This window comes from Rattus norvegicus, chromosome 19, assembly GCF_021556685.1.
Source record: "Rattus norvegicus strain SHRSP/BbbUtx chromosome 19, alternate assembly SHRSP_T2T, whole genome shotgun sequence".
Lineage (NCBI taxonomy): Eukaryota > Metazoa > Chordata > Mammalia > Rodentia > Muridae > Rattus > Rattus norvegicus.
In genome coordinates, this window is record NC_141552.1 from 24,993,593 (window position 1) to 25,020,477 (window position 26,885).

Below are 26,885 nucleotides of genomic sequence, written 5' to 3' on the forward strand. Positions count from 1 at the left end.
TAACAGCAGCTGGGCTGGACAATGGGAGTAAAGAAAGGGGCAGCTCTCCTTGGGGAGGAGGCTCAAGAGAGAAAGACAAAACTCCCCGGCAGAAAACAATTTCTCTCAAGCAAATTATTTTTAACTTTTAAGTTAAGCACCAAGAGGACCAAGTAAAACTCTATGACGAACAAAGCAAACAGTTTCATGATTTCAAACACAGTCAGTCCAAGATTTCAAACACAGTCGTCAGTCCAAATTCAAAAACGAAACAAAAGCCAAAAAGACACTCGACAATACCACAGAAAACAAACCAGACAAACAAGACCAAGACAAAGCATCCTATAACCAATTTCCACAGATGCCTGGTACCTTCAGTACCTGGCCCAAACTGCAGCTTAACCTTAGCTGCTTCTGGGATACCAAACACAGAAACAGAATACAGACAACAGACACTAACACATCTAAGCACACTTGTCCATGCCTATACTTAAATAGGCAGCCGAACACGACCTCCGAAGTCAAGTCACAGTCAGATCTCTTTGACTGTCACCTGCCGGGTCCTCCCGACAAAAGTCGGCTCGTGGGACGTCTCCCAGAGCTGGGGCGTCCTCACTTCCACTATCTAAAAAAAGAACAAAAAGAAAACAGCTATTCGAAGTAGAAACCCAGTACCTACTCACAGGCGTCTGTCCGGGGTGGGAAGCCCTTCCATCCAAGCACACTTAAATACGGGGTAGGAAGTCCATCTACCCAAGTGTACTTAAAAACGACGGGGTGGGAAGCCCATCCACCCGAGTGAACTCAAAAACAACGGGGTGGGAAGCCCATCCACCCGAGTGTACTCAAAAACAACGGGGTGGGAAGCCCATCCACCCGAGTGCACTCAAAAACAACACAGAGTGGGAAGCCCATCCACTCGAGTGCACTCAAAAACAACACAGAGTGGGAAGCCCATCCACTCGAGTGCACTCAAAAACAACGGGGTGGGAAGCCCATCCACCCGAGTGCACTCAACAACAACAGGGTGGGAAGCCCATCCACCCGAGTACACTCAAAAACAACGGGGTGGGAAGCCCATCCACCCGAGTGCACTCAACAACAACAGGGTGGGAAGCCCATCCACCCGAGTACACTCAAAAACAACAGAGTGGGAAGCCCATCCACTCGAGTGCACTCAAAAACAACGGAGTGGGGAATCTTCTTCTGCCCAGACAGTGCACCAAGACCTTAAACCGGTACTGAAAAACACAGACTACAGGACTTAATTCACACACACACTACTCTCACACTCACACAGCGGCCGCTTTCCAGCACTCACACTAACGTACCTCCAAGAGGCATTCGGATCTCCGGGGGTTACGCTCCTATCCCGGACGAGCCCCCAATGAAAGACCCCCCAGATTTTGGGGAGACTCTCGCTCCAGTCACGGGTTGAGGTACCCCCAGGAAACACGAGAAGCCGGTCTTGATGTAATCAACAAGAGGCAGTTTTATTTACGAGATCTCGGGCTGACACGTATCTCACACAGGAGATTGAGTCCAGCCCCGAGCCTCTCTAGGCAGGAGCTTATATAGGGAAAACCAGGGGTTTCGTGTGAATACACATAATTGGCTAATACAAAGGGTGCACAGTTACTTTTGGCACGGAGTTACATCAACAAAGCATACGTGTAATCTAGCATCTCAGCAATGTGGGCAGGGCAACTCATCTCACTGCAGCAGGGGGATGACCCATCCTCAGGGAGTGAAGGAAGGGGAGGGGGTGGCTCCAGATGGCCAGTGTCCTTGGGAGTTGATAGTCGGGCCAGTGAGCCCTATCTCAAATTCTCTCAGGCATGTCTGGACTTTGTTCATGACTAACTTTTAGAAATTTTAACCCTTCAGACCCTCTGTCACCAATCCCCCAGCTCCTAGGGAATAAACTGCCAGCCAAAGTATATACAGGGTCTATGGTTCTAGGTAACTGTGTAGAAGGGGACTGATTTAAGTGGCACCCATGTGGCGGGAGGCCATTGACTACGCTGAGGCCTGTTACCCACCAAAAGTAGATGCTGGAGTTGTGAGGTGGGAATGGATATGTGTAGGTGGGGGAACACTGTCATATAGGCAAAGCTGAGCAGAAATGGGATGTAAGATATGATGAGGGGAGTGTGGAAAGCAGGACAACAGTTGAAATGTAAATAAATAAAATAACCAATTAATAAAAAAATAGCCAAAAATAAAATAAAAAGTGAAAAAGTAAAAGAAAACTGACACAAAAACAAAACTAAAGAAATCCTTGTAGTGGATTGGCTTAATTCTGCTTGTATTTTAATGCTAATATGTAGAACTCAAGACTGGTTAACCTCCAAAAACTGACCCTGCTCCCAGTTAACTGTGTTTATAAAGAAGCCAACAGCCAACAGCTGCACAGCAGAGAGATGGGGGAGGTGAGTTTCTGAGGGCTTTGCTAGAGAGGATCATGAGGAGGGAAGAAGGAGGAAGAAGCTGCCAGAGAATAAAGGAAGAGCATGTGTGATGGAGAGGAGACAGGAAGAGGACAGCAGCCATGGTTAAGGGAGAGGAGAGCCTGGTCCTGAGGGCTGTCCAAGTGCAGCAAAGAGCAGCCAAGATGGTACACAGTCAGTAAGAGTTGAGCGTTATTGTTTGGAAAGTAGATCTGATACCATGGAGGGCAGGTAGCTGCCCAGCTACTGTGCTGATTAAGGCATATGATGAATAAATTTACAAAATATGTATAACCAGTAAGGAGCTCTATAGAGGATCGTAAAAGGAATATTTTAGTTTGAAGAGAAGGATAAAATACCAGAGGAAACAGGAAATAATTTAACAAAACTAGAACAGTCAATCAAAAGAAGCCAATAAAACCCACAAAAATTAACAAAATTAAATACATAGGTTTAAATAATATTTGCATGTCACTAAACTCAATTCCCTAGTGAACAGACATTATTTAGCCAGAAACAGGATCACCATCATGAGACATGTAGAGGATATACTAGGGAAACAGACCTAAGACACAGGTCCCTATAGCAATTCTATGCAGTTTCTCTATCCAGCTGACAGAATAGATTTCAAACCAATCCTGTCCAGAAGATGTAAGGACATTCATTTCATACTTTGCAATTACCAAAAGATACTACAATTCTAAATATATACATATTAAACACAGCAGTCACAAATTTAAATATATAATTATCAGATAGATCTGAAATTAACCATTAGCTATAATAGTGGTTGTGATTGTTTTTAATAGTCTATTCTGACCACTTGGCAGATCACATGCAAATAAACAAAAGAGAATGAGCAGAATTCAGTGACATCATCAGTCAAATGGACCTAACAAACTACACTGAACTATACATATATTTTCTATCAGCCTGTGGATCTGTCTCCAAAATTGACCACGGATTAGGACACAGAACAGCCCTCAGGAAAGATAAGAAAGCTGAAGTAGTGTCATGGATTCTATCTAAGCACAAAGGAATCAAACTGGTATCACAAAATAGAAAGTGCAGTCAGTACACACTCTTGTGGAAAGTCAGCAACACAAACAACACACTACTGAAAGGGCCAAGGGAGAAAAACATAAGGAAAATTAAAATTCCTAGAAATGAGTGACAATGAAAACACAACCACCACAGATCTATGCGATACAGCATAGTTTTAGGAATTATGTTGCAGTCAGCAAAGCCAGAGCAGTGGACCCATCTAATCCCTTTGTCATGCATCAGAAGTAGAGAATGTGGACTGTGCCCTGTTGGGTTAATGTCTTGAACTGGCTCACCACATTCCCAATTTCCCTTTGCAATGATAACATATTTTTGGCATTACACATTGGATGTATGCAATTTGCCTTTTGATTTCATAGGGGAATAATTAAGGGACTTCCTGGAGTGTCGAAAAGCACTGTGGATAAACTGTGTAGAGACCAAAAGACTACAGGGGTTTTGGAAGCTGAGCTAATGTATTTTTATTATGATATGTTTAAGAATCTATGGGGAATTGGGAGTGGAATGTGGTGATTTGAATGATAATGGCCCCCATAAACTCACATATATGAATGTTTGTTGCTGGTTAGTGGAAATATTCGGGAAGAATTATAAGATACGGATTTGTTGGAGGAATGTATGGGATTGGGTTTTGAGGTTTCCAAATTCAACACCATCTATAGTTAACACTTTCTCTGTCTCCGACTTGCACATAAGATGTAAGCTCTCAGCCAGTTCTCTAAAAACATGGTGTCCTACCTGCTGCCGTGTACCCCAGCATAATATTCATAGACTCATGATCCTTGAAACTGTAAGCTGAAATAAACTCTTTCTTCTACAAGTTCCCTTGCTCATGGTGTCTCTTCACAGCATAGAAAAGAAACTAAGATTGGAAGGAACAGTTAAGTGAAAAATTTCTCAATAATATCCTGGAAAATAAAATTCAGACATTTACCAAAAATGTCAGGTACCATGATCAAGCTGGCTTGACTGCAGAGGTGCAAGAATGTTTCAACAAATACAAATGAATAAACAATTCACCACAGAAAACCAAGAACAGGAAACACATGATCACTGCAGTAGAGGCAGACAATCTCTTTGGCAAAATCCCACAGTGATTAATGCAAAATCCTGGAGAATCTGGGATATGGAGAAGACATACCTTAACATTATAAAGGCGATATGCAAGGCCAACAGCATCCTAACTGGAGGAAATCATAATGGATTTCCACTAAAATCAGGAATAAGTCACAGATGTTCATTCTTTTCATCTAATTCAACTAGTATGTGAAGTCTTATCCAAACAATATGACAATAGAGAGATGGAAAGGCATGTTAATATGAAAGAAAGCAGTCAGAGCATTCTCATTAGCAGGCGATATGATCCATATATAAAGACCACGAAACCACTAGCAAACTCCTATGGCTCATGGACACATTCACTAAAATCACAGTAAAATCAATAGAACTCCTCTATACCAACAATAAATAAGACGAAAGAAGCCAAGAAAACAAACCCATTCAGAATAAAAATCTTGTAATATCTAAGGAAGTAAAGACTTGTTAAAATGAAATCATTAGGAAAAATAAAAAAAACTGAAGAAACCAGAAAATGAAGAGGCCTCTCATTTTCATGTGTCAGTATGATTTATATTATTATATCGAATCCTACCAGAGTCATCTACAGGTTTAAATCCATCCCATTATAATCCCAATACAGAGCTTCATGGGAATGAAAAAAAAAAATCTCAGAAGTCACATGAAAGCACAACTGAGCAGGGCAGTCAGACACTGCTAACTAATAAGACAGTAAAGCACTGCGGGAGGCATCACCTTTAATGATTTCACCTTCATTTTGGGGAATAGTAAAAAAGAAAAACCAGCATGTTAATATCATGAGAGCAGACACAGTGCCTAATGGAATAAAATTGAAGAGCCTGATATTGGCCTATGTTCTTATCAGCATTTGGGTTTTGAGAAAAAGGAAAACAAACAAACAAAACAAAAAACTCACAACCACCCCTCCCACCACCACACACAAGTGCAGTTTTCAACCTGTGGGTTGCAAGCCCTTCAGGGAACAACCACATATGAGACATACTTTATACATGCTATTTAGCCACCTTACATTTATGACTTAGCAATGAAATAATTTGGTAGTTGGGGTTGGTTACCACAATGTGAAGAACTGTATTCCTTGAGTTGTTCTTGGTCATAGTATTTTTCTGCAGTAACAGAAATGTGACTGATATATAAACTGGTACCGAAGTGAGTGGAGATGTTTGTGAGGAATCTCTTGATTTTTTGGAGGAGGGTGGGAGACTTTGGATTGGGAAAACTGTTGAATTATTTAAGGAGATCTTAACAGTTCTTTTAGTTTGCCACATGGGAGACATAAGTATTGTGAGTCTGTGCAAAATAGAGCCTCTCTGATGAAACTTCAAAGGACTGCAGGAACTCTATTGGTGACTGGCTTAGAAGCAATTGATATAATTTTGGCAAACAATCTGTCTATTTCTGCCTGTTTACTAAGAAGTGACCTGAAGATAAATAAAAAGCTAATTGATTAATTGTTTGAGCAAACTTCAAGGGGTAGATATCCGGTGACCTTCCTCATATGGTAGGAATGTGTGTTTGTATTTTTCATTGTTAATGTAGCCAGGACTTCAGTTAATCCTGCCACATTCAGGGTCTGGACGCATAGGAAACTGCAAGATCTCCCAGGATTTGGAAAATGTCCCAATTGTTGTAAGGTCCCCAAAACATGTTGTCACCCCACACACATTGGGAAGCAATTTAAAGGAACATGACCCCCTCATTCTCAAGAGGAAGGGTGGGTGGGTGGTTATTTGACTGCCATGGGTTATGGATGATTATTGTCAGTTAGGGGGTTGGTTGCAAGTTCTTACTGGCCATGGTCAGGGAGGAAACAGTAAAGCAGATTAGAATCAGGAATGTCTTTCTTCCTTTCTCTTTGTCTCCTCAATTCTCTGTCTAATGTTGTGGGAAATCAGGAGAAGGGACTAAAATGACAAAATCATAGATCACTGTATCTCTATGTATACTAGAAAGCAATACCAAATCTCAAATATTTTAGGATGGCATGGATTTTTGAATGATGATAGAATTTAAAATTGTACTTGCATAAATGATTCAATTCATTTTTAAGATATAAGTATATGCAACTTATTCACAATGTGGTGTAAAATTCTAATTTTATAAAATTACTACTGCACACTGCCGTGGATAATTAAGGAGTTCAAGCTAGTACTTTCCAACTATAAATAATCAGTCTTCCAGTCATGTTAGGTACTGCTTTAGTTAGGTACAGAAATAAGCTTTATTTAACTTCCTGTGTTTGTTTTTAAAGTTAAGTAGGAAGTAAATCACTTGGGAAAAAAAGCCACATTTGTCCACTGAGATAGACATTACATACAAAGGTGGTTCTCAAATCCTTTAGAGATCTGAAGAATCTGCCATTTCAGATGTCCTAATAGTTAAAGGCTTTTCACAGTGGGAGAGACCTCAACTCCTGGTAGTGTCCCCAATCTATTCTGAAAAAGATGATGGGCTCTAAAGAACCATTGGGTGAAATACTACCTACTTACCTCTACTGCTGCCAGAAAGCTGTCCAGACTGTGCAGAAGTTGATCATGGGGAAGTCTGTGTCCCAGTTTTTGGAAAAAAAAATAGGATAGTCCTTCAAGTGACCTGCTTCAAAGGATTGTTGTCAGAGCTCCTGGCCCAGTGAGTTGAAGGTGGATGCCACAGTGACACAGGAATATTTGCTGACTGACTCCCAGGGTAGCCAACAATTTCTGTCATTTCTTAGGTTTGGAAGCTGTTTGCTCTGAATTTCCTTTTATTCAGGCAACATTTCTCCTCCTCAGATCTTGGATGGGGTTGAAGATTAGATAGTTTAGTCTTAACCTTTTCTTGTTATGAGAATCAGAAAAGCAAACTTGTTCACCATCGTGCAGAAATGTGACAGCCAGGAACCTAGACAGGAACAGGGTGGACATGGGAGGCTCAGAAAGCAGGGCTCTATGGACAGTCCACAGCAGTATCAAAACTCCTGCGATAACCGCTCTGGCACCATAAGTCCTGAGAGAGGATGGGGATGCCAGGAGAGTGTGCGTGGTCTGCCCACTGCCTGGGACTTTTAAAAGCTTGTACCACCCCCGAGCACATAGAAGAGCTTGAGCAGAAAGAGGCCGATGCCCAGAAGCCGCTGCTGTGGTAGGAGGCAGTTATGGCGGTTGGAGGTGGGGGTAGAGGTGGAGGAGGGATGGGAGAAGACCGAGGAGTTTCCCCAAAAGACAAGAACAGACACCATCCTTACTACTCCAGAACCCAGGCCAATCCCACCCCACCCCTAAAATGCCCAGTCCACTGCCAAACCTCCCCATGCCAAGCATTCACAGCTTCATCCCCACTGTGCTCATTTCTTATTTTTTTTTACTTCTTATTTATTCTCTGTGAACCTCACATCCTGCAGCTCAACTCCATTCATCTGCCCTCCCCTCAGGTCTGCACTCCACCCTTGCATCCTGCTCTAAATCAGAGTAAAAATAATCTTCGTGTGGAAGCTGAATAAAGAAAAAGAAAAAGAAAATTTGTACGCAAAAAAATGTGTCAAATTTTAAGGATGAAAGACATAAACGCTTAAATTGTTTGGAATTAATGAAAGTACATTTGGTCTCAGAAGACTTATTATGGTTAATAAATGCAAGTTATGATAGATAAGGGATACAAAGCTTAAAAAGTGATAGAAAATGATTTAGGTACAAAATTTCAGACTAATATAATTTAGATAATGAAGTACCTTCTCCAATTTTGCAAAATACGAATGGACAGAATATTGTGACAGTAATTCTTACCTGATGCATCTCATAAGTTTTCTTATTTTATCTAGCTTATTAATGTTAAATTAAAGGTATTTCTTGGAGTAAAAGGGGAAATGCTGAGGTGACCTCCCTTTGTACTAAGGTGTGTCAACTTTCAATTGTTAGTTCTGTACTGGCAGTGAGCTAAGTGCTGGCAGGATTTCTCTTGTCATTTCTATGTCCCATCATCAGCTTTGCTATTTTGTGGATGTTTGTCCTTCTCACCAGCTCAACACAAGCTAAGAGATGTATCAGGTGTTGTCTCACTGCCGATTGGATGTAATAAAGATCTGATGGCCAAGAGCTGCGTCAGGAAGTATGTGGGCAGAACTTCCGGGCATAGAGAGGGACATAGGCAGAGGCAAGCTGAAGCAGGAGATTCAGAATAGACATGGGCAGGAAGAGATATGGAACAGACTACAGCAGAGGGGTAAAGAGCTAAGCAGCAGGTGGGTCTCAATGGTAGAAGAATGGGTTTAATTTTTAGAGAAGATGAGGGACTGCCCAGTGAAAGGCCTAAGATTCAAACTATGTTCGAATTCTCCATGTCCCATTTACACCTCAGGCAACTCTGTGAAAATAGTAAGTACACAATACAGTATTAACATGGGTTTGAGCCTGTGGTTTGGTTACTTTTGGTCACTGTTCCTCAAGACTGCAGGACAAGGAACAACACACAGGGCAAACACATGAAAACCATGTGCAGCTTAGAGTGGAAAAGATCACTAAGAAGTTTAATGTCACAGCAAAGTCATGTGCTGAAGAGGAGGGTGACATAGTTAAGGAGATAACTAACGATAAGGAGTTATTAACGATAAGCCTCCTGCCTCTGTACTGTAGAGATGTGGAAGGTGTCCTCAAGGCAAGACTCTTACCAATTAAAGTTCCAACTTGGAAAAGGGAGCTCAATAGATTTCGTGCTCCTACAAAGCAAGTGCATAGGGAAGCTGCTGCAGTTGTCATCCAAGCAGGCAGCTGACAGGTCAGTGCACCTCATGTGGCACGGAATTTGGAGGAAAAAAGATTTTAAGATACAGGATGACATGAACAGGACCAGGCGACTCTCGCATTTATGCTTTTATTATTTGAGGCTTGAATTAGAATGATACTCATAGTTTGATGTTTTTTAGTTTTCTTTCATTATTTTATCTACATTTCCAATTTATCTCCCACTCCATGTTCCTCTACATGACCCCCTCTTCTGTCTCCCACGCCCTCTCCCTAAGAGATTGCTCCTCCACCCGCCAATTCACTCCCGCCTCAGAGGCCTAAGTTCCAATATCATGGTTCATGAAGCTTCCTCAGAAACAAGGTTCTCCCATCCCAGTGATCCCAGATAAGCTAGTCCTCTGCTACATATCTACCTGGAGCCATGGGCACACCCTGATTCTTTTATTAGTTACCTTAGTTAAGGTGTCTCTTCACCTTAATTCAGGCTTAAATTCACTTTGCATCCAATTGCTGTCCTTTCTCTTGTTACTTCTCTCCCACAGTTCCTCCCCAATGTCCTCACACCATCTCCTCTGAGAGAGTAGAGGAATATCCCTCAGAGTGTGCCTCCACCAAGACACATCAAGTTTTTGTAGGGCTGGTGCACCTTCTCCCACTGAGGCCAGGGAAGACACCTGAGTTAGGGTATCAGATTTCACAGACAGGCAAACCTTTGGGGATAGCCTCGGCTCCAGTTACTTACAACAGTGTATGTAATACTGTATTAAACTTAGTAAGGTTTATTTACCTTTACCTAGCAACTCATCCTGAGAAACAGTGCTCTGGCCTGATGCTTCTGTGTTCAGCCCTATCTTCCTCTTTATCTGTGCTTACCACTGTAACACAGGAGAAGCTTCTAATATTAATGTTGCCAGATCTTTCCGGTCTTGGGGGATAATTCTATTCTGAGTTGTATATGGATGTAATATCTTCTTTACGTATGATGAAAGTATACTTCAGGAAAGGACTGCTTCCTTGTTTCTATTAAGATCTAATATGACGAAAGGATTCTGATTAATATTCCAGAATCGTAGGCCACCAGGTTGGTATGTCATCACTCACTGAAGTGAGGTGAATTTTATAACACCTTTTGGCCACCCACTTTCAATGTCATTATGTGGTATTGCCTTAGGCTCTTTTCTACATTCCCCTGCCTTTGGCTGAGTATATGTTTGAGGTCTCTCTGTGACTGTGCAAAGGAGTAAGAGCTAGGGCTGGGCCACAAAATAAGAATGTACTTGTTCATCCAGAAACAAAAACAAAAAACAAACAAACAACCAAAAAAAGCTCTAGGGTAAAATATCGGTGCTAGTGCTGAACTGAACTGTCAGAGGTAATTTTTTAAAGTAAATAACACTATCTTGGGGCTGATAATATGAATCAAATATCCTGCAACATAAGTTTGCAATGTTGCCTGCATTTTATAAATCAAGTCTGACCACCGTTTTGGTTCTTTCCAATCATGTCTGAGTGCATCATCATGGGAACCCCAAAGAAAATCAGAAACGGGTCCTTGAAGCTGATGCACAGGGCCAGTATAGACCTGAATATTACAGAGGACACCTTGATTCTTAACACAAGGGATCATTTCTCCATCCCTCTTGTCACATAATTTATGACAAGATGTCACCTTTCCTAACCTTAGCTTCTTTTCCTAAGTGCTGCTGAAGGGAAGATTTGGTGTCAAGAGGTCTGGACTCAGACCACAGGAACACTGAATTCATTTAAATAGGTGTAGTTTATTGAATGCACACACCAATACATTTCAACCAGAGCAACAGCTCACAACTGTGTACTGGACATTGCTAGGCCCAGCTCATTGCAAAATCCACATGGGCTAAAGCACAAGTGCTGGAAATGCTGCTGTCTATGGGCCCTGACTCGAGTCATTTTACACATAATTGTTCCTATTTTCCTTGAATCTAATGGGTCCTATGTGAAGCTCATAGTTGGGGAACTTGTTAAGATTAACAAACCTCGTAACATACAGAATATAACAGGGTATGTGACCAGCACCACACAGTTCAATAGGTTTTTTTGTTTTTTATTAGTTTGTTTGTTGGCATCCATGATGTGGAGGCGTATTACAGAACAATAGGAAAGAGCTGGCTGCTGTGTAACAAATTTGCTGCTATTAAGGTAGGTACGGGGGCAAGACCTCAGCAACAGCCCTTAAGATGGAAAGGAGATGATGTGTTTGATACCTGAAAGGAGCTGCCTCAGCTGTGTTTCTCTGCCTGCTCAGTGCCCATTCACCATCACTCTGTCCCTGAAGAGGACCTCAAGGTCTGCCCCCTGCTGCCTGTGAGCCAGGACTAGGCACAGAAAGGCAAGGCCACAGCACTGGTTTCCAATTCCTCAGTAATGCTGGATTTCCAATAATGTACTTGTATACACAAATACAGTGTGGTAAGTTACAATATATACTAATCATTTCTTACATAGGACAACAGTTGATTGACTAAAACTAATTCTATTTTAAAAAAAGAAAAGAATCCTGGCTCTTGTGGAAATATACAAAGAAATATCTACGATGGTGGGCAATGAATTCTGCCATGGACTGAACTCAGAAAGGTGGGGTTGTGAGAAAGATGCATGGTCAAATAGCCCACCAGGTTCACATTGTGTCAACTTGAATTAATCTAATGACAAAGAAGTGGAGTATCTCTGATGGCTTCCTTCTAATCCCTTGAAAGGATCTCTGGGGATTGGCCTCAGTACATCACACTTCTTGATGGGGCAACAACACTCAAGGAAGCTTGAGATTGTCATAGGCACAGTATTATGCTACATATACAAAGTAGATAATACTACGATGTTCAGATGATGATATCCATTTGTATGCACTCTTAAGGTGAACCTAAGGAAAGAGAGATCAAGGTCCTTAGAATAGAAATATCAGTCCCAGTTTTTTTTTCTACCGTTCCAAACTGAACGACTGGTAGGGAGAGAATGGTAGATATCGAGAATTAGTGGATGATGCTTTGAATGCAGGGTGGGTTTCTGTGCTGGTTTTAGACAGGGTCTCAAGTATCCCATGTTGCCCTCTCCCTGGCTGGCCAGGTTCACTTTGAGCTCAGATAAACCTCCTTCCACTTTCCAATAGATAGGCTTACAAGAGTGGCTTCCAAGGACTGTGAGGACAGCATTAGCCTTTGACAGTTGAGGTGTGTAACCCACAAATATAGTTTTAGCCACGTTTTCCCATGTCTACCAGCTATTTCAGAGTGTTGCTGTTCTATGCCTGACAATCAGAGACACAGAAAAATAACCTGATAGAGAGCAAGGACATGGTGATCACATCCTTACCTCTTCTGTACGTTCTGGATGAGGTTTGTTAAAATTCCAATATTGCAAAAATCTTTATATAGGGCCCATCACATCAAGGGTCACTGTGAACTGTTCTATCTAAAATGTCTAATCAGAACTGACTACCATATAACACTTCCTGCAGTCCTCATATGAGAAGCTTGGGATTTTGTTTTGACTTTTTCTTTTCTCTGTCTCTCTTATTTTTTGCTATATAAGTTGAGAGAAAGATAGTTAGGGCCATGAATTTACCCCCAAAATTTGAACTATGGATGTGATCAATCAATGTTAGTGTGTGCATTCTGTAAAGTATTCATTTTTCACTATAATAGATGCTTTTGTGTTTGGTGTGGTGGCCATTTCCCAGTGTACAGGTGCTGGGACCTTGCTCTATCCACCTAATGATGTTTATAGCCTCATTTTAGACATTTCTGTGCACCCGCTATATCTCTTGACTATTTTATTTTTCTGACAGAAGCTCATGGTATATCTTACTCAGGCCTGTGAGCAGTGCTCCTTTGGCGACATTGGTGCAGAGAGGAGAACCCCACCACCAGCATGAGGTTCCGTTCACTGGTGGCTCCAATATTGCACTTTCCTCTGCCAACTGGTCTCCACACTTTGCCTAGCACCATAAAGACTTCAACTCTTTCTCCTAAGGAATATTCTGGCAATTGTCGATTGCTAAGCACATGACTTCATGAGTGTTCCCCTAACACACACCCATGTTGTAACCTACCATGCAGACTATTTCTTGATGTGATATAAAGCACCTGTACATAATGAGACAGGAGAACTTTTGACTGCATATTCAAGCTGGTATGAAATCTCAGGAAGTTTTAATGGCTAACATTGGTGAATGAGGACAATTTGAGTTACGATGAGACATTTTGGGGCAAGATATGGAAGGAAACATTCATTTAGATGCATAGGAATTACTAAGGTTTCTTTATAATCAAGCCTTGAGGAAAGTTTGGCTTTGGAAGCAGGAGATGCTCAGTGACTCTGCCCCAGGAAAGTCTCCTGGAAAGGGCACCTCTGCTTATGCTCAGTACAGGGAGAACATTAGCAGGAGGCAAAGTCTGCTCCCCATGACATCTGCTGTCCCTTCTTGGACATTCTATTGTCTCCTAGAGAGTTCTGGCATCCTCTGTGATGTCACCAGTGTTGTAGTGACAACCAGTGCCCTAGTTTCTCTCAGTCTGAGTCTGGCAGTTACAAGCTAAGACATGTTTTCCCTTCTTCGCAAGCGTTTTGGGAGGGGGAACGTCGATTGTGGACAGACTAGCATGAAGGAATCTTGCCTTTGTTCTCAAAGTAATGATTGACAGAGACAGCAATTCTGGGGAATGTTTAGTAAGTTCTGGGCAGTACATTTTGAGCTCCCTGTCAGGGGGGCTGCAGGCTTAAGCTGACCTTTCTAGCAATGGGCCACAGCAACTGGAGCATCTGAAAAGTAATTGAATTTCCATGAATATCACAATTCCTTAAAGTCAAGGATTTCAGAACTTTAGTTTCCCCAAACCCACAGGGAGGATATGGTAAGGCCAAAGCTATTATACTGTGAATTTCTGGCCTTTACTTTTACAGTGCATTTGTTAGGTTACATTGATATAATAACATGATCAGGAGTCATGGAGGGTCCACCTTTTCTGAGTTTAGACAGGGCAGCACTGTATTTCACTCTCATTGCTTCTTTAAATACAGTGGGTATCTGACAGTAGGAACAGGGGGAGAATTGTGCTCCAGGCAATAACCTTATTTTCTTAGACCTTCTCTGATTTTTTCTAACTGGCAGGGTCATCATTAGCTTTATATATTAGAGGTTGTGTGTTACACACATTTTTCTAAAATACCAAAACTGTTTGGAACATGTGGACCAAGATTCAGCCTGTAACCTATTGGAACTTCTGGGGCATTTGTTATTTCATATAGGGGAATTGATAAGTCTGTTGAACATGTCCTCCCTGGAAATGTGTTTTCAATCCAAAGTTGTTGGCCTAGAGTATCAGAGTAGGACATCTGAGTGTCTCCAATCACTCAAGTTTTGTGGATGGTGAATTTATCATCTGAGTTCTGAAACCACAGGGGTGAGGGTCCTTAAACCAAGTTGTACCCTGTTCAGTTGATGATAATCCTGGAGAAGCCATCTCCATGGTACATGTAAGCACGTGATGTCCAGCATAGGGAACACCTGGCTGCTTACATCTCTTGGTGTCTATAGAGTAGTGGGAGAACTGAGATCCACTGAGGAGGCCTCTTAAGCATAGACCAATCGCCTTGCAGTGACACTGGGTTCCAGGCTTGTTCTCCTGTTTAGGCCTCACTGTGGTCTATGTACACTCTATGCATTCTCCCCATGCAGGTTCACTTTTGTTCTTCTACCTACAGACGCTGGGAGAGAAACATCTTCCCCTGAAACTGCCCTAAGCGAGAAGCAGGCCAAGAAGTAAAAGGAGAAGCTGATTAAAGAGCTGCAGCTCATTACCGAGGAGAGAAATGACCTGAGAGATCGCCTGAGGTTTTGACAGAGAGATCTATGAAAAACAGGTATGAATTGCTCCAAACGTTCTTGTTTCATTCCTGGGTCTGCAAGGTCACCTTCATCTCATCCTATTAAGGTTTTGGGTTCTAGAAAGCTGTGCCTCCCACACCCGGTGCCAAACCTCACCTCCCATATAGAGGAGATTCAGAACCTGACCCTTCCTGAGGAGAGAGATGGACAATAGACTCATCTGCTTCCATTTATTGAAAAGCAGGATTTGTGGTCTGAATGAAGAATTCAGGGATAAAGTCAGGGAGAGTGAGTTCCCAGTGTGCATTTGCAAAGACCTTGATTGCTGGTGGCTTTGCAAGATTGTAATTGCAGTGAGTTTATGGTGAGTCTCTGTACTTGCTAGGCAGGGGACTGAGTGCTGGAAGATCCAGGCAGCAGCCTGAGGGGCCTGGTCCCAAACTGTTCATCTCAATGCTTGACTAGAAGTTGTCAGGCTCAGCCCTGTTTGTTATTGTCTGTGTGTCTGTGGGAGCCCCTCGGACACAGCAGTGGTGCATGCATTTCTCCTGGTTCTCACAGTGCTCTCTGTTTCCATATTTGCTTTTCTCTTTCTCTGACTCTGTTTACATTTCTCTTTTTTTTTGTGGGTGTCTCTCAGTCTGTGAGTCTGTGTGTGCATACATCCAAATGCATATGCACAACTGTTATATGTTTATATTTCCCTCCACACTTGGAATCTAGGGGTCTATGTCTTGGCCTGAGTATTTACCTGTAACACTTTCATGGTGATGTGAATGCTTTGTTCTGGGAGCCCCACTGTCAACAGCACAGTTCTTTGCCTATGTGGACACGTTTGTCGGTTTATTTGTATTCCTTGTGCAGATTATAATTTTGTGTTGATATATGGTCTGTTATCGGGACAGGAGAAAAGAAATCACAGGTTTCTGGCTGTGTTGGGTGGGGGAGCATGGAGAGGTGTGGCCTAGGCTCTTGATAGCTCAACTGGCTTGACTGCAGATTTCCTCTTGATTGAATAAAGGGAGCCAGGGAAGCCTCCATCTGGATGCTGAGATTCTGGTGTCCTGGACGCAGAAAAACACGTTTCTGAAGCTGAAGAAGATCCCAATATGTAGAATTCAGAAGGTGTCCTTCCAGGGCTGGGGTAGTACAGGACCCACCCTGAGTTCATATATTCCTAAATGCTGATGTTCATTGTATTCTATCATTTGGGGCCAGGCCACACTTCAGGCCAAATCCATATTATGAAGACCTGGAGAGAATGGAGGAGGAGGTCATGTCAAGTCTGCACAACTTAGAGATGGAGAACACTGAGATCCATGAGAACAGCAATAAGCTGAAGAAGGAGATGACCTTCTCTAGGTAAGTCCTGGTCAGAAAGGCTATCACCTGTGAAATGGCCATTTCTGACTTTCTTTGTTCTGGATTGGACAGTCTTCAGCTATGATTCTATCTCTTGTGCTCTTTACACATCAGTGTTCCAGGGTCATTAGGACTCAGTTTTCAGTTCCATAAAAGACTGTTACTCATCCCAGGATTGTCTAGGCATCTGCAAAAGGCTCTAGAGAGAACAGCACTGATTGAAGTCAGCAGAAGGTTATTAGGCTGACCTGGGCCTATGGTGTCAACCAGGTTTTACCAAACTCAGTGCGTGCACCACATGGTTAGCATGACCTTCCCTTGGTTCTACTGACCTCTTTTGTGGGTGTTTGCCAACTACTATTTGATGTTGCCCCCATGCATTGGGCTTTCATGGATAGTTGAAGATCCATGTTCTTTTTGAGAGATGTGGACACTAATTGGTGCTGGGGCCAAGCAAACAATTTATTCTTCCCTGAATTAACTCTTTGTGGTTTGTGCAGGAGCATTATATGTATCGAGATGTATTTTACTAAGTCTTCATGGGTATCTGGGACCTGGTAGAGTTAGTGGGACTTGGGAGTAGGAATGGGAGAAAGGGGCAGCATGATCTTATTATGCAGACTGTATTTCCAGAAACCTGCTCAGCCAGCTCCTGATGGAGAACACATGCAGGAAGAAGTTGGTCCCACGGAAGCAGGGGAGCAAGGAGGGACATCTTGAGTGTGCACTGAACCAGAAATATTTGGTTGACTTCAACAAGAAAGATAAAGACCAGCAACGTCCAGACCCAGCATCATCAGGTAGGGACGAGCAGCTGTGTTAGCTTAACAATATCTGATAAAGTTTGCCAGTTTGATACATCTTTGCTCTCTCCTACCTCCTTTCTAATTTACACTCATAACCAGCCAACCACCTCATGTAATGGCATTGTTCATTGCTCTGCCTATGCACAAGTATTCTGGGAAGTTAACCACTTTTCAGAAACTGAATTATTTTGCAAGTATATTTTGCTGCTCTTTTTGAAGCTGCATTATAGAAATGATGACAGATCAATAACATATCACATTATTGCGCATGCACGTGATAGATTGGATGCTATGTAGAGTTTTGAACAAGTTCTTGGTTCTTGACAAATGACAAGTGGTCATATGACTTCTTGTGTAGGAAGCACCTTTCCGGGATAAGAGCCAAGTGCAAATGTCAAATTAGTACTTGTCATTGGCTTTAACCTTGGTGACATATGGACATCTCCTTTCTTCCTGCAACCCAATGAGGTCCCTTCCATTGCCCTGTTCTTGGTTTGCACTGGTATAAGTCTGGGTCCCATATTGGCAGCCCACATTACTGTGATGCTTGCTGGAGATTTTCCCTGCCCACAGAGTTAGCAACAATGATATCAGTTAAAAGGTCCATGTCGACTGTCCAAGAGAACTGAGGTAGTAGAGGGCAGCATTCTGACAGCTGGCTTGCGTTTCACCACCAAATCAGTGTCTGAAAAACTGCCTTCCTCTCCCAGGTCTCAGAAAGTACAAGAGAGCTGGAATTGGACACACCCCAGTAAGAGAGCTTCCTGAAGAATAAGTTGCTTTCTCAGGAGTCCCTGATGACAAACATCCTGAATGGTAACAACATTTTTTTTTGGGAGAGTATTCTTCCTCAGAGTTAATTTGTCATTTCTTAGAGACCCTAAATTTATATAACACTAAGCCAGCCTGACTGATTGAGGTCTTACTCACTTTCTTCTTCAGAAAACACCACTTGAGAGACAGCTTGGGGGACCGCCTTTCATTATGTGTGCTAGAGGAGAAACAGCAATACATCTGTGCTTCTACATGTTCGTTAAGAATATGCTGTTTAGAAATATTTTTGTTATGATTTTAATTGAAGTTTTCATTTTGTTGTTTCATATTTATATGTTCTTGTTACTATTTTTCACTTTCAAATATTTTTAAATATTTTTATTCATTTTAATCCTGTTCTGTTGTAAAAATGTATTCGTTATGAATAAAAATTGAATTCTATCTCTTGACTCTTAAGACCATCATTCTTATTCAAGGGTTCTGTCCCCTCCTGTGGACTTAGAACTTACAGATAGAGATGTATCTCTGCATGTTCCATGGAGCCTGGGCTAATAAGTGAATTCAAAGTCACCAAGGGGTACCCAGTGTGACAGTGTCTTTTGTGTGGATAATGTGGCTGTTTCTCCGATACACACTTTGTAATGTAATCACTGACATGCTTTACCCAATTGTTAGGGTCCATGTGGTTCTTCTGAGAGAGCAGCAGGTGCTCTACCCTGTGAGTCATCACCACATCTCCTGCAGGTGGCTTTTGTTATTCCACTTGAGGTGCTGTATTAGGTGGACAGGATCAACTCCAATTAAATAGAGAGATCTCAGGAGATGTATGTTCACAGGGAACTTACTGAGCTGTGCGTGCTCAACGTGTTAGGTTGCCAGGCATCCCTACAGGGCTCTGGTGTCCCCACTGCTCATTGAACATTGGGGATCATCCTCCGGCATCACTTAGTTTTCATATTAGAGCAGATCATTCACCTGTTATCAATGATGGCCATATGTTTTATGCACATCTGATAAAATACTGAATAGAAACTAGCTTCCTGTAGGCCAGATTGGCTTAATCAGTTTTTTGATTGTTAGCAAGAACATTATCTTAATCTAAGCAGTTTAGGGAGGAACCTCAAGAGCATCCATAGTGAATGCAGCCTGCAGCTGTGAACACACGTTTCTTTTGGAGAGCAGGCCTGTGCAGGCCCAGAACTGAGGTGGGACAGTTCAAGCTGCCCTTTTTCCATGGCCAATCTGGGATCGTATTGAGAATGTATTTTTTCCAGGTGACTCATTTCCAATTTATGGAATTGAACTAACTTACTGAGAGTGGAGGTGACTCAGAGAGTTAAAGTACAGAAGGACCAATCCAGAATGTCCACAAAAGCTTGCTGTCACCCCAGGGCTTTTAAAAGCTCATCAGGTATAGAGAAGCAATGTAGTATTTGGTTATTCTCATGCTTTGGTTAGTCATTCATTATAAGCTGAACATGACACAAAAAGAGTCATCTGTGTCACAATAGAAGCTAGTTGTAACTAGATTTACACCACACTATCACATCACTACCGTATTTGAGGTTCTCAGTTACTATCTAAGAACCTGGAAGAGGCCTGGGTCTTGCTACACAAACTCATAATTTATGTCTTCATGACACTGTGTGCTTTGTTCTGTTGATGCTACCATTGGCATACAACACCTTGGATACTTTGTGCTGACATCTGTGACATGAGACAATAGTTCATGTCATCCTAACCTGAATAAAATGTCCTTAGAGTACAGTGTGGTAGGAGGGGCCTTCTTTTCCTCTGAGATAGCAAAACATTTCCAGTCTCCAGTCAAGTCTGTCAGGCATTGTCCAGTGCCTGTCTTGAAATGTCCACCTTAGAAGCTGAGAGTTTTCATCGAGGCTGCTCTGTAATTTTGTAGAAGATTAATAGGTTCCAACCCTAGTATTTAATTCAGTGTGACTGTACTTGCCGAACATGCTCAAAGCCCTGTTATCACCCCTAGCCCTCTGTGCTTTAGAGAAAGTAAATAAAGAACCACATTGCACTTGAAATTTCTCCTCCAACAAAAGGAGAGCCTGCATAGGGCCTTTAAGTAACTCTAAGCCCCAGCTTCCCCACAACTCCCTCCATCAATTCCATTATTGGTGTGTTTTCATTACTGTTCACTTTCTTTTTTGTGTGCAAAGAATGTGCACCATGTCAGTAAAGTGTGTGTGTGTGTGTGTGTGTGTGTGTGTGTGTGTGTGTGTAGTCCCTAGTGAAAACTGTCGAGGTGCATGCAGTCTCATGTTACTACTGTCCCATGGCACCTTGCAGGGAACACTGAAATGGTGGCTACTTTAATTCAACCTAACCCGGGTGTGCATGGTTTTCAGTAAGATTTTGAGGTCATCACCACTACAGAGAGCAGAAACAGCTTCAGTAGTTACATGTTGCTGTTAACAAGATGAGGCCAAACCTCATCCCATAGAATGTCAGGTAGGATTTGATGGCAGGAAATTAATTCAGGGTTCAAATCAAATCAGTCAATTACAAATAAAGTGAAAAATACAAAGTGTCAAGAGAACCAAGTCCTGTGCGTTGGGTTTTTTGTTTGTTTTATTTATTTTTTGTTTCTTTTTTTGTATTTTTGTTGAGAAGATCCACCAGAGAGGCAACCCCTTCTTCAAACAAACTGCACACCGGAGACAATACCTAAATTGACACAATTAGAAATGAAAGGGGGAATCTAACATGAGGCAATGAACAAATTCAACAACCATTAGGTCTTACCTCAGAGGCCTTTACTCCAGAAAACTGAAAATCTATTTGATATTGGTATTTTCTAGACAGATAACAATTACCAACATAAACACAGATCTGGGAAGGTACATGGATAATTCTCAGAAGAAAATAGGTACTGTCAGTATAGTTTGCCCCTCCCAAAATTAAAAAGCAAAATTTCTGGGCCATATGGCTTTAACGCAGAATGCTATCAGACTTTTAATGAAGACCTAATAACAATAGTGCTTCAATTATTCCACTATATTGAACTAGATGGAACATTGTTAGACTCCTTCTCTGAGGCCATAATCAACCTGGTGTCTAAACCACACAAGGAGCTCCCTACAGAGAGTGTAAGCCAGCCAGGGGGCCAGGGTGAGTGCTCATGGTGGGAGGGACTAGCAGAGGTGCTCTGGCCTTGGTGTGCACAGGCTTAGGGCTGGGGCAGGGTGCGTGGTGAGTGTCTGTGGCCACTTGACCTGGGTCCCAGTGGGCGCCCAGGGAGGTCACAGGCCAGTTGTGCATCTTCTACCTGTCTGCAGGGCTTCTGGCCCAGCCAAGCACAGCCTTCATCCTGGACATCCACAAGGACAATGAAATCAGGAAATGGGGGGATCCCCTGAGCCTCTCTGGCTTCTTTGGCCCTGCGCTGCAGTTGCAGTCAGAGGAAAAGCAGCTGTGAGTTCCCCAACTCTTCCCAACCCCTCAGGTCTCCATGCCTTCCCACTCCAGAGAGGAGGAGGGCAGGGCGAGCTCTGCTGCTGCTCTTCCATGCACCCAAAGCCTAACTTTTGTCTGGAGGTCACTGCTTGCCCCTGACCTTGCCCCTGACCATGAACTTGCCCCTCCCCCTACTCCTGACCCTGCCTCTGCCCTAGGCACCTAGGGGAAGTGAGGAGAGCCTGAAGGACAGACCCCAGGCCAGGACCCCCAGAGACTTGTGTCGCCCATTTCCTAGAAGTGTTATCCTCAATTCTCCACACTGGGTTTTGTTTGTAGGGAACTGGCAGGTGGAGGGCTTTGCTGAGCCTGGGATAGTGGTGGGACTTATGATTGAGGGAAGTCTTTCAGGGAGTTGGAGGCCTCTCTCAAACTCTCTGACCATCAGATACCCTCCCTGATTTGAGCGCCCTGGGGAAGTTGGGAAGCCACTTTTCCCTGTCCTGTGTGACTTTGCCTGAATGTGAGCTCTTCTGCTGGAGATACTGTCACATGCTTCTTTAAAAGCACCTGTTCCTCAGATCTAGATCAGCTGCGAAAACAGGCTTCTTCAAGTCAGGTTGAATGCTACCCCTCCCAGCTCAGAGTTGATAAGATCCCCCAGCACAAGTGCTGGGTGGGTCCCAAGGAGGAGTTAGAGCAAAGTGCCCCTTCTGAGAAGTGACTTCCGAGATGAACAGACCAGAGAGAACAGAGTGCATCCCAGGAGAGAAGAGGCCAGGATGATTTAAAGTGGAGAAAACCCGCATGTCCACCATCTAACAACGTTAGGGTTTGTGCAGATGTGGACTTCAGAATCTTGAGGTCAGATTTTTCTGAAAACACCTGCTAAGTGAAGGTGAAGTCTACTGTGGGTGGGATTGTCCCAGGCAGGGAGGGGATCTGACTCTGCAGGCCTGACCAGCTTCTTCATTCTCCTGAAACTAAGTGTTGGTCAGCTGTAAATCTGAAGTGAGAGTTGGTTTTTGTCAACAAAAAGGATGAGATTTCAAGTCTCACACATTATGTGAGACACACATTTACCCACGGGGGATTTGAACTCACTTCTATAGAAGTGACTGGGGCGAACAGAGGGAAAGCATTCTCACCTATAGCATTCTGTCTGTATCAGAGACTACAGGGACTGGATTCCTGGACAGACATGGCCAAGCAGACACACCGTGTAATGGGGGGAAACTGAGGTAAGAAATATCCTGGGGACAGTGATTTCAGATTGTTTGTGCCTTTAGCCAGGAATCTCTTTTGCCATTAAGGCAAGCAGCCTTGGGCCTGCTAACTTGTCACTACTTCAGGGTGTCTCTGCTCTCACACCTGCATCAGGTCCTCCTCAGATGAAGGCCTCTCTTAAAAAAAAATAAAAATGTATATAAAGCAATGTTTCTCAACCTCTGGGCCACGACCACTCACAAACATTGTATATCAGATACCTTGCATATTATGACTTATAAGAGTAGCAATATTAGTTATGAAGTAGTAATGAAATAATTTCACGGTGGGAGTCATCACAGCATGAAGCGCTGTATTACAGGTTTGCAGCACTAGGAGTGTTGAGAACCACGGCCATAGAAGCTGACACATGGGAGCAGACCAGAGAATATTCCTCCATTCACATAACAATTAAAACACTAAATGCACGGATCAAAGAAATAACATTAAAAGGGGTAAGGTATGAATATCCAGTAACAAATGATTTCAGACCTATCTGAATTGCACCAGACTTCTCAATAGAGACTCCAAAAGCCAGAACATCGTGGGCAGATGAAAGGTAGACCCAGGCTCCTATACCCAGCATAATTCTCAGTCATCATGAATGGAGAAACCAAGATATTTCATGACAAATCCAAATTTAAACAATATTTTTCTCTAAGACAGCATAACAGAAGATAATAGGAGGAAAACTCCAAGACACTGAGCTAAACTATAACCAACAAAAAGCAAGAAATTAGTCACCTTGCAATAATTTCAAAAAAAAAAAAGAAAGACAAGCACACAAACATAATTTCACCTACAACCAGAAAAAAAAGAGAAAGCAGCAATCATTGGTCTTTAATATCTAACCAGACCCTCTGTCACCCATTCCCCAGCTCCTATGGACCCCTTTTGCCAGCCAAAGTGTATACAAGGATGGGTCTATGGTTCTAGGTCACTGTGTAGAAGAGGATTGATTGACTTACCTGGCATTAATGCGCTGGTAGGCCCTTGGCTCTTGTGAAACATGTTGCCCACCAAATAGGAATCCTAGAGGTGTGAGGGGGGAATGGATGTGTATGGGAGGGGAGCACTGTCATAGGCAAAGCTGAGCAGAAATGGGAAGTGAGGATGATGAGGGGATACTGGAAAGGGGGCCACATTTGAAATATAAATAAATAAAATTACCAATTAATAAAAAATAGCCAAGAATAAAATAAAAAGTGAAAAGGTAAAAGAAAACTTACAGCAAAACAAAACTAAAGAAATCCCTGTAGTATATTGGTCTAATTCTGCTTGTATTTAATGCTAATTTGTGGAACTCAAGACTGGCTAATCCCCAAAAATCTGACCCTGCTCCCAGTTAACTGTGATTATGAAGAAGCCAACAGCCAACAGCTGCACAGCAGAGAGATGGGGGAGGGGTGCTTTGAGGGCTTTGCTAGACAGGATCATGAGGAGGGAAGAAGGAAGAAGAAGCTGCCAGAGAATAAAGGAAGAACATGTGTGATGGAGAGGAGAGAGGAAGAGGACAGCAGCCATGGTTAAGGGAGAGGAGAGCCTGGTCCTGAGGGCTGTCCAAGGGGAACTAAGAGCAGCCAAGATGCTACACAGTGAGTAAGAGTTGAGTGTTATTGTTTGTAAAGTAGATCTGATGCCATGGAGGGCAGGCAGCTGCCCAGCTACTGTGCTGATTAAGGCATAGTATACATAAATTTAACACAATATGTATAACCAGTAAGACAGCGCTGTAGAGGATCCTAAAAGGATTACTTTAGTTTGAAGGGAAGGATAAAATGCCAGAGGAAACAAGAAATAATTTAATAAAACTATGACAGTCAATCAAAAGAAGCCAATAAAAACCACAAAAATTAACAAAATGACAAAATTTAATACATAGGTTTAAATAATATTTGCACGTCACTAAACTCAATTCCCCAGTAAACAGACATACATTTAGCCAGAAACAGGATCACCATCATGAGAGTTGTAGAGGATATACTAGGGAAACAGACCTAAGACACAGGTTCCTATGGCGATTCAGTGCAATTTCTCTATCAATAAAAACCAACAAGCTCTAGAGTTAAATGTCTGTGTTAGTGCTGACCTACACCACCAGACATATATTTTCTTTTAGGTAAATAACAAAATCATGGGGCTTACAATGTAATCAAATATCCTGAAACATGAGTTTGCAGTGTTCCCTACACTTTTTAAATCAAGTCTGACTACCATTTTGGTTGTTTCCAATCTTCTCTGAGTGGATCATCAAGGGAATCCCAAGGGAAATCAGAAATGGGTTCTTGAAGCTGTTGCACAGGGCCAGTATAGACCTAAGTACCACAGAAGAAACCTTGATTCTTATCACAAGGGATCATTTCACCATCCCTCTTGTTACATAACTTATGGCACAATGTCACCTCTCCTGACCTTAGCTTCTTCTCCTAAATGCTGCTGAAGGGAAGATTTGGTGTCAAGGGGTCTGGATTCAAACCACACCAACACTGAATTCATTTAAATAGGTGTAGTTCATTGAATGCACACACCAATACAGTTCAACCAGAGCAACAGCTCACAACTGTGTACTGGACATTGCTATGGCCCAGCTCATTGCAAGATCCACATGGGCTCATGCACAAGTGCTGGATGCTGCTGTCTATGGCCCTGACTCAGGCCATTTTACACATAATTGTTTTTATTTTCCTGGATTCTAATGGGTCCTACGTGAAACTCATAGTTGGGGAACTTGTTAAGATTAACAAATCTCATAACATACAGAACATAACAGGGTATGTGACCAGCACCACACTGTTCAATGTCAGATTTTTTTGTTTTTCTTAGTTTGTTTCTTGGCATCCATGATGTGGAGGCATATTACAGAACAATAGGAAAGAGCTGGCTGCTGTGTAACAAATTTGCTGCTATTAAGGTAGGTACGGGGGCAAGACCTCAGCAGTAGCCCTTAAGATGGGAAGGAGATGATGTGTTTGATAACTGAAAGGAACTGCCTCAGCTGTGTTTCTCTGCCTGCTCAGTGCCCATTCACCATCACTCTGTCCCTGAAGAGGAACTCAAGGTCTGCCCCCTGCTGCCTGTGAGCCAGGACTAGGCACAGAAAGGCAAGGCCACAGCGCTGGTTTCCAATCCCTCAGTAATGCTGGATTTCCAATAATGTACTTGTATACACAAATACAGTGTGGTAAGTTGCAATAGATACTAATCATTTCTCACATAGGGCAGCAGTTGATTGCCTACAACTAATTCTATTTAAAAAAAAAGAAACCTGGCTTTTGTATAAATATACAAAGAAATATCTAGGATGGTGGGGAATGAATTCTGCCGTGGACTGAACTCGTGGAAATGGGGTTGGGAGAAAGATGCATGGTTAAATAGCCCACCAGGTTCACATTGTGTCAACTTGATTTAATCTAAGGACAAAGAAGTGGAGTATCTCTGATCGCTTTCTTCTAGTCCCTTTAAAGCATCACTGGGGTTTGAACTCAGAACTTCACACTTCTTGATGGGGCAACTACACTCAAGGAAGCTTGAGACTGTCATAGGCACAGTATTATGCTACATATACAGAGTAGAAAATACTAAGATGTTCAGATGGTGATGTCCATTTGTATGCACTCTTAATGTGGACCTAAGGAAAGAGAGAGATCAAGGTCCTTAGAATAGAAAGATCAGTTCCAGTTTTTTTTCTATCATTCCAAACTGAACGGCTGGTAGGGAGAGAATGGTAGATAATCGAGAATTAGTAGATGATGCTTTGAATGAAGTGTGGGTTTCTGTGCTGGCTTTAGACAGGATCTCAAGTATCACATGTTGCCCTCTCCCTGGCTGACCAGGTTCACTCTGAGCTCAGATGAACCTCTTTCCACTTTCCAATACATAGGCTTACAAGAGTGGCCTCCAAGGACTGTGCACACAGCATTAGCCTTTGACAGTTGAGGTGTGTAACCCACAACTATAGTTTTAGCCACGTTTTCCCATGTCTACCAGCTATTTCAGATTGTTGCTGTTAGATGCCTGACAATCAAGGACGCAGAAAAATACCCTGATAGAGAGCAAGGACATGGTGATCACATCCTTGCCTCTT

General features: G+C 42.5%; 4 protein-coding genes across 5 annotated transcripts in view; 2 read left to right on the plus strand and 2 right to left on the minus strand.

The window, feature by feature from the left end:
- The window catches only part of LOC147999225 (disks large homolog 5-like), a 51,374-nt gene extending 44,184 nt beyond the window's left edge, over window positions 1-7,190 (minus strand). Inside the window, exon 1 of the mRNA XM_087596425.1 lies at window positions 7,082-7,190. The gene's annotated coding sequence lies outside the window, so the exon portion shown is untranslated. The remainder of the gene's footprint in view (window positions 1-7,081) is intronic.
- Window positions 1-26,885, minus strand: part of LOC147999226 (uncharacterized) — a 65,540-nt gene that overhangs the window by 12,579 nt on the left and 26,076 nt on the right. The window lies entirely within an intron of this gene.
- Window positions 13,854-18,556, plus strand: LOC147999227 (uncharacterized). 2 transcript variants are annotated; one of them, XM_087596505.1, is made up of 6 exons: window positions 13,854-14,014; window positions 15,050-15,208; window positions 16,392-16,535; window positions 17,169-17,335; window positions 18,052-18,157; window positions 18,284-18,556. In XM_087596505.1, the coding sequence occupies exons 2-5, from the start codon at window positions 15,198-15,200 to the stop codon at window positions 18,114-18,116; spliced, it is 387 nt and encodes a 128-aa protein (XP_087452631.1). In that variant the 5' UTR covers window positions 13,854-14,014; window positions 15,050-15,197; the 3' UTR covers window positions 18,117-18,157; window positions 18,284-18,556. The 2 variants fall into 2 exon arrangements, with proteins under 2 accessions (XP_087452631.1, XP_087452632.1); XM_087596506.1 differs by lacking the exons at window positions 13,854-14,014; window positions 15,050-15,208 and adding an exon at window positions 16,191-16,298.
- Window positions 22,279-26,885, plus strand: part of LOC147999228 (disks large homolog 5-like) — a 144,176-nt gene continuing 139,569 nt past the window's right edge. The window contains exon 1 of the mRNA XM_087596298.1: window positions 22,279-22,399. The gene's annotated coding sequence lies outside the window, so the exon portion shown is untranslated. The remainder of the gene's footprint in view (window positions 22,400-26,885) is intronic.

Bases quoted from the DNA above. Each gene is read 5' to 3' on its own strand.
- LOC147999227 (XM_087596505.1), top strand. The intron at 16,536-17,168 runs GTAAGTCCTGGT...CTGTATTTCCAG, and splicing joins AAGGAGATGACCTTCTCTAG to AAACCTGCTCAGCCAGCTCC. The intron at 17,336-18,051 runs GTAGGGACGAGC...TTCCTCTCCCAG, and splicing joins TCCAGACCCAGCATCATCAG to GTCTCAGAAAGTACAAGAGA.